This window comes from Stegastes partitus, unplaced genomic scaffold (assembly GCF_000690725.1).
Source record: "Stegastes partitus isolate 25-593 unplaced genomic scaffold, Stegastes_partitus-1.0.2 Scaffold388, whole genome shotgun sequence".
NCBI lineage: Eukaryota > Metazoa > Chordata > Actinopteri > Pomacentridae > Stegastes > Stegastes partitus.
Genome location: NW_007578119.1, coordinates 207,216 through 214,173, shown reverse-complemented (window position 1 = coordinate 214,173; position 6,958 = coordinate 207,216). Strand labels below are relative to the sequence as shown.

At 37.3% G+C, this 6,958-nt stretch overlaps 1 protein-coding gene across 1 annotated transcript; it reads left to right on the top strand.

Moving 5' to 3' along the window:
* Window positions 1-2,414: 2,414 nt before the first annotated feature.
* LOC103359681 (guanylyl cyclase-activating protein 2-like) lies at window positions 2,415-6,296 on the top strand. The gene is made up of 4 exons (XM_008285151.1): window positions 2,415-2,615; window positions 3,175-3,324; window positions 4,933-5,032; window positions 6,175-6,296. Exons 1-4 carry the CDS (start codon window positions 2,415-2,417, stop codon window positions 6,294-6,296), a joined length of 573 nt encoding a protein of 190 aa, XP_008283373.1.
* The last annotated feature ends 662 nt before the right edge of the window (window positions 6,297-6,958 follow it).

Here is a 6,958-nt window from a genome sequence, read left to right as displayed (position 1 = left end):
CGAGGAAGGAAAAGCATTTATAACATGTTAGACCTCAAAGATGTGCAAAACAGGAAGTGAACTGAAACATAACTTATGTTGGACTGAGACAAGACACTGACAAGAATTTGCATCTAGCTGAAACTAATTTGTAATCCCCATATATAAAGCAGACAATAAGCATAAGAATAAGCATCAGTATTGAATTAAAGTTGTCAATCTGACCTCCTAATTCATAGTAAAAGTAAAAAAAAGCTCAACACCAGTTCTTCTTTTGGCTCCGCTTTGGTCCCCACCAGCTAAATGTTTCACTAAGTTTAGCAGCGAGTTACAATGTTCCACTTTCCATTTAGTTACAATAATCCTGAACATATATATAATAAACAGAATGTTTTTTATTTGTGTATTTTTGTACAAGTGTTAAAAAAAAAAAAAGATTTCAGGTCCAAAGGGAAAATGTTTTTGTCTCATATATGCATTTATTTGTTAATAAATAATATTTTTCTATACTTCATGTTGTGTTTTCCTCTGTTGTTGTTGTTGTCAGGTCCAGTGTGTTTGTTTGATTCTGCCACCAGGAGGCACCACAGTCAGGAATTTGAACATCTGACGGATCAAATCTGAGTTAAATCTTTGGCTGCTAGTGAGTTTGTGTGCAGGATTTCAGGGGATGGTGCAAAGAGTAGAGAAGACAACTTCATTCACATCACAGAAGGGACTGAACTGCTAAACGGGGTTACTGGATGCTGTTAATGGCGCTTCTATATTTGCAGCAGAAGCCAATAAAACAAGCACAATGAGACCCAAAATTGAGATAAAAATGAGAAAAAGTAGGAGAGAAAGACATGAAATGGCCATAAAAATCAAAACGTCCCCAAAGAGATGTAAAATTACAACAGAGTCACATAGAGTAGTTAAGAAGAGATGCAAAGCCATCAAAATGAGACACAAAATGACTCGTCTTAGTGAAGTGCACACATTTTTGTCCCAGCTCAGTCATGCATCCAGACATGTGTTCTATCTTGTGACATTAATTTTGCTCTTATACACGTTTTTGTGAGACTGAACTGGTTGACAGAATATTTTTTGTTGCTTCAGGTGTTTGTATTTTAACAAGTGGCAGCTTGTGTGAAATTTAGTATTTTAAGAATTTTTATCCTTAGTTCAAGGTTTTCACGTCTTTGAAGATGTTGATTTGTGAAACTAAACTACATTAAAAGACAAATATTCTAGATTTTGACCAATTTTAAGATGAAGGTGGCAGTAAATAACTTTTTATGTTCAGATGTGTATTTTCTGATGCAATCACAAGAGAATCACTGAAGGCAACAAGCATACATAACTTTAACACTGTAAAAGTGAATGTTTTTAAACATTTTTAGAAGATTTGAAAAAAAAATTACTGTTGTTTTGCAGATTTTTACTCTACATTTTCACGGCAGAAAAAAGTCTTAATTCACACCTTAATGATAAAAATAGGCGTAATTGTAGGTAATATCCACATTTAAAATCTGTATTTTTACAGATCAGTTGTTTTACAATGTTTGTACTTGTTGCTGTATTTGAATGAGCCAGAAACATCTTTATCAGACATTTGTCATCGTTTAAAAGAAAAGTAGTGAATATTATTTTATCAATCTAGAGTAAGCACTAAAAAATCCATTATTAAACTGTCATTTTAAAGCTATCAGCTACATAATTACCATCAAAGACTAGTTATGTTATGATGATGGAAATATAAAATGTTCATTTAACTAAAATGCAATATTGTGAATAAATGAAATAAGATAATTTTATAGACTAAATTTGCCTTAAAATTCAAGGATAAATTTAGATTTTCCAATGGAATCAGTGTCCAGTGGTAGTAATGTTGGGTTTACGTCTCTCATCTGTTTTCCACTAAATGACCTTAAATTAAATGTTTTGCTCCAGTGATCGTCACATTTAGATGTGGTGTAGTCACAGATGGGGACTGTGTGTGTGTTTGCTAATAGAGGCATTAATTAGATTAAAGTCTAATTTCCTCAGCAGGTCAGATTGGCAGAGTTCCCAGACAGCATCAGAGGATAAACACTGTCACCAAGACCACACCAACACCCAGACATCACTCGTCTTTTACTCTCGTCGGTGGCCTTTTGCTGCTCTTCTTCAGCAGATTTCTCACTTACTCACACTCATTAATGAGTCAAATAGCTTTTTTCTTCAGCACAATGTGGAGTTGATTTGTCAGAGTTGTGGAGACAAATATTTCAGACATAGTAGGGATGGATTTGGAGCAATTCGCAGAAAAGTCAATCGGATTTATCCGGCAGGTTGTCCCGGCTGGTGGCACGAGTCATGAGTTCACGGTTAGTGCGCAGTGATGAACCTGCATGACAACTTCCATTCGGATTTGTCAATATTTGAGCAAATCTTGTCAGCTTCTTCTGGTGATTATGGGTCAAACGCATGGCACCGCAGACAGGGAGGTGACTCTTAAAAACATCCAGAAGCTCTACCGCAAGTTTACCTACGAGTGTCCGAGTGGAAATCTGCACCTGCACGAGTTCAAGAGGATCTTTGGAGTCAACAGCAGCTCATCAGAGGAAGAATCTGCATATATGGACAATTTGTTTCGATCCTTTGACACAAACAAGGTAATGTGTCTTTGAATGGCAGCAGGTATGGTTTGGAAACACATTGAATGGGGTCTGGGGTTCCTTCTCCAGGGAATTTTGGCTGTCAGGTCCTTCATTTCCTGCAACAATCTGTGCTTTTTTTCTCTATCACTGTGTTTTTCAGTATGAAACACTACATTTCCCGAATTCTGGTTAATTCTCATGCACCAATTTATGCTTTTTTCTGAATCACTGTGTAATTTAGTGATATTCTCGCAGTTTTTTCGAGTTTAAAGTCTGCTTCTTTGACATTTTAATTTCAAGAGGACAAATGTAGTTAATGCAAATACTGAGTTGGATGTAACACCTGTTTTCCCCCCAAAATCTACACCTGTGACATTTAAATATGGAGATCAAAGTGGAAACAGCAGACGGAAGATGGAATTCAAGTGGTACACTTATTTATTTTTCTGTATTATTTGATCAATCAGTCATCGAATGGTCAGTATTTGTCTCAGTCTTAATCTTGCTTCATAACAGACTCTTGTGGAAAGCAGGAGACGTGACTAACCCATCCATCCTCCTGTTTCTCTCTCAGGACGGTAAAATAGACTTCATGGAGTACGTTGCAGGCGTTCATATGATTCTTCGTGGAAAACTCGAGGACAAACTGAGATGGTCTTTTAAAATTTATGACGGCGACGGAAACGGCTGTCTGGAACGGGAAGAAGTAAAAAACATTCTCCATGTAGGTATTCACTGTCGTCAGAATCTCGTTTTCACACATTACAACACTTTTCTGCTGATAAAATGATTTATTTTAAAGTTTTCTGGAATTATACCGTCTAAACTACATTCGTTTTCCTTAATTCAGCTGCAGCTATTTTAATCTCTTTCTGGGAAGAGATGCTGTGATTAGTTGCTGTAATTCTGTGGGTGGAGATTTGGGACGAGCTCGACACTTTCCATTGTTTTGTGGGAAAGTTGGACCTTAAAAGATCTTTAAAGTTAGGTGCTCCTAATGTGGTGTTAATATTAATATTTGTTTAATCAGAAATCATTCCCAGTCAGTGTTTACTTTCATCACCAGTGTTTTCAATTCAGTTCAATTCAATTTGATTCAATTTTACTTGAATAGCGCAGTTTACAACATATGTCATCACTCAGCGCTTAACATAGTAAGGTATAGACCCTACACATTTGAACAGATAACCCAACAATCCAAAGTAGTCTTTGGACTGCCTTTGAGCAAGTGGTTGGCAATGGTGGGAGGGAACCCGGGATGTTTCTCTGTGGAGTTTGCATGTTCTCCACGTGCAGAGTGGGTTCTCTTCGGGTTCTCCGACTTCCTCCCACAAGGTCCAAAAACATGTTGAGGTTAATTGTTGATTCTAAATTGTCTGTAGGTTTGAATGTGAGTGTGCTTGGTTGTCTGTCTCTAAGTGTAGCCCTGTGATAGACTGGTGACCTGTCCAGGGTGTCCCCTGTCTTCACCCTAAGTCAGCTGGGATAGGCTCCAGCTCCCCCATGACCCTAGTGAGGATTAAGAGGTGTATAGATAATGGATGGATGGATGGGTGGTTTGGGTTGTTTCACTGTTCACTTTCATTGTCCGCTTTTTGTTTCTAGTTATTTGCTGGTGATGCTTTGAGTAGCTGTTTTGAGTATTTTCATTGGCTGTTTTCACTCATTGTCAATCTCTACTTTCAGTCATTTACAATTGCTGTTTTCAGTCATTTTTAGTGACTTCTTTTGTTTACACTGCAAAACTATTTGGTTGCACGACAGGCATAGATTTCCGTCGGAAGCAATACGTTCCACTTAATATTTAGAATACATGCATTTGATGTCTCAAAAAAACTAAGAAAAACACAGAGGACTTTTCTTATTTATTTTGAAAAGACACTATATATTTACTTGTAGATGTAACAATGCATCCGTGCAGAGAAAACAGAAATTGATTTATGAAACTTCATCGTATCCATGCGGTTTAGTTTAAACACCAAAACTACTTGATTAGATGTTGGTTGGCTAACATGCACCCGCTACACTCAAAGCTCCAATTTATTTTTAGGTTGCTGAGCCCTTAAAATACTTGAGCCTCACAGATAAACAGAAAAGAGCACCTACCAACAAATACAAAATAGAAAAATAAAGTTAGAACACTTGAGAATTTCAATTGGGTAAAAACAAGAATGAGTCTTACAAAGACACACAAGAGGGTTAAATTGTACATAATATGCTAAGAAGTCAGAAATATCATTATAATACGCTATATGTTGTCTCAGATAACATTTCGTTATCATTAACATTAATGTGGTTTGTTTTGTTGTTGTCGTTTCTCCCATCTGTTCAGATCATCTACACAATAAAGAGCCACAATGATGACAACGGCACTGACACTGTTGACGACATCTGTGACAGAATATTTAAACTGCTGGACAAGAACGACGACAGTGAGTTTCCTGTAATACAAAATAAAAGCTCTAACAGAGGTCATGCTGTTGATCTGCTGTTATGTGAGAGGTGGAATTTAAGCAGCACTCAACAGAATTGAAGTATGTTCCTTTCATGGAGCCGTTTAACTTCTTCTTCTCTACAATTATTACACAGCTGCAGGCTGAAAATTAAGATGCTGTGCTAAGTTCTCATGTTAAGTTAAACTACTTGTTCAGTTGAATGAATGTATAATAATGTAATTATTTAACTAGTTTTCAATGCAAAGGTGACAAACAGCTCCTGGTTCCAGCTTGTCAAATGTAATGATCTGTAGGTTTTTCTTTTTAATTATCTGAATAATTTCTTGGTATTTGTCAAAATCTTGGGGAAAACAGGATTATATTTGGGGGTTTCTGGCATTTTTAAGAGAGGGGAACAAAAATAAACCAAGTAACTGGGACATTTCCCTGAATAACCACTCAGGCTGCTGGGTGGCTGTATGTCTGGATGGTTGCTTGGACAAAATAAACATGATCTAGATGGCACTGCAGGCTCAGGACAATTGTTTAGGACATTATTTTTGAAAATTCTTATGAGCTTTTAGCCCATATTTAATCAATAATACAAAAATAATCAGGAACTATAAAAATACTCCTTAGTTGCCTTTCTCTAAGTAGCTAAAAACTAATTCCACCTTGATTAACTACAACAATAAAATCCTGATGTCACAACAAAGCATTGTTAGTAGCAATGATGAAGTTTGCAGATTGTGTACTTCAATAAAAGTACCAATACAGTGATGTAAAAATACTCAGTTTCATGAAAGCTTATGCATGAAGGACACTACTGAAGTAAAGAACATAGCTGCAAAATGTAAAGTATTCAAATAAAACCTTATTATGTTTTCCCTTGTGTTACATCTTCATCTCAAAGCTGCCAGATAAATGTAGTAGAAGAGAAAACATTTCCTCTGAATTATAGTAGAGTGGAATATATAAAATCGCAGAACACTGAAATGCTGAAGTACAGTGCTTGAGCAAATGCACTTAGTAACTATCCAACCCTGTTTTTCATTTAATTTAATTTCATTCATTTCATTTCATTTCAACCCTGTTTTGTAACCTTGTGTATCACTGTGTTCTCTGTGTGAATCGTCCAGGCGAGATTTCTCTGGAGGAGTTTATTGAAGGAGCTGAGAAGGACCCCTGGTTGATGGATCAGCTCCAGCTGGACATCCGGCCCCGAGACTGGTTCATTGAAAAGCAGGAGAAGATAACCTGAGCCGTGATTTACAAGTCAGTCTGAATCTTCCAACAAGACGTACCATCGTGTCCATTTTCTTCCTTGGGGGAGGAGAAGTCACATGCCATGGTGAACGAAAGCCTGAGATCTTTGGAGCTGTTGTCTGGAGATACTATCTGATCATACACCTGGCTTCTCACCCTTCATCTGGATGCTGTGAACGATTATCAGTCTTACACATATTCTAAAGCCTTGTTTATGCTAGATTAGACACAGACAGTCATGGACGCATAGTAGTTGTCATTACAGTACTTTTCTAGTCTGCAGGAGTCCCCTTGCATGATTCTGTTGCGTGCATGCGCAGTAGCACACACACACTACTGCCTTTGTAGCATGGTTGCAGTGCAGTTACATAAATTGGGCTGCACGCAGGCATGTCTGGAGGGATCCATGCATACTCACATGAACTTAAGGACCTGATGAAATTTATGCCATGCAGGACCTCACATACTTGACGAGCCTTGCAGAAAGTTTAAAGCCTTGATTATACTCTGCTGAAGTCACACAAACAGAAAGCTCTGGACGTTAGCTGATGTTGTCAAAATGCTGCTTTTCTTAGTCCAGTGTTTAGCATGTATGTATATATGTATATATGCATTGTTGCACAGATATAAAGTTTGGCCTGCACGTATACCTGTGAG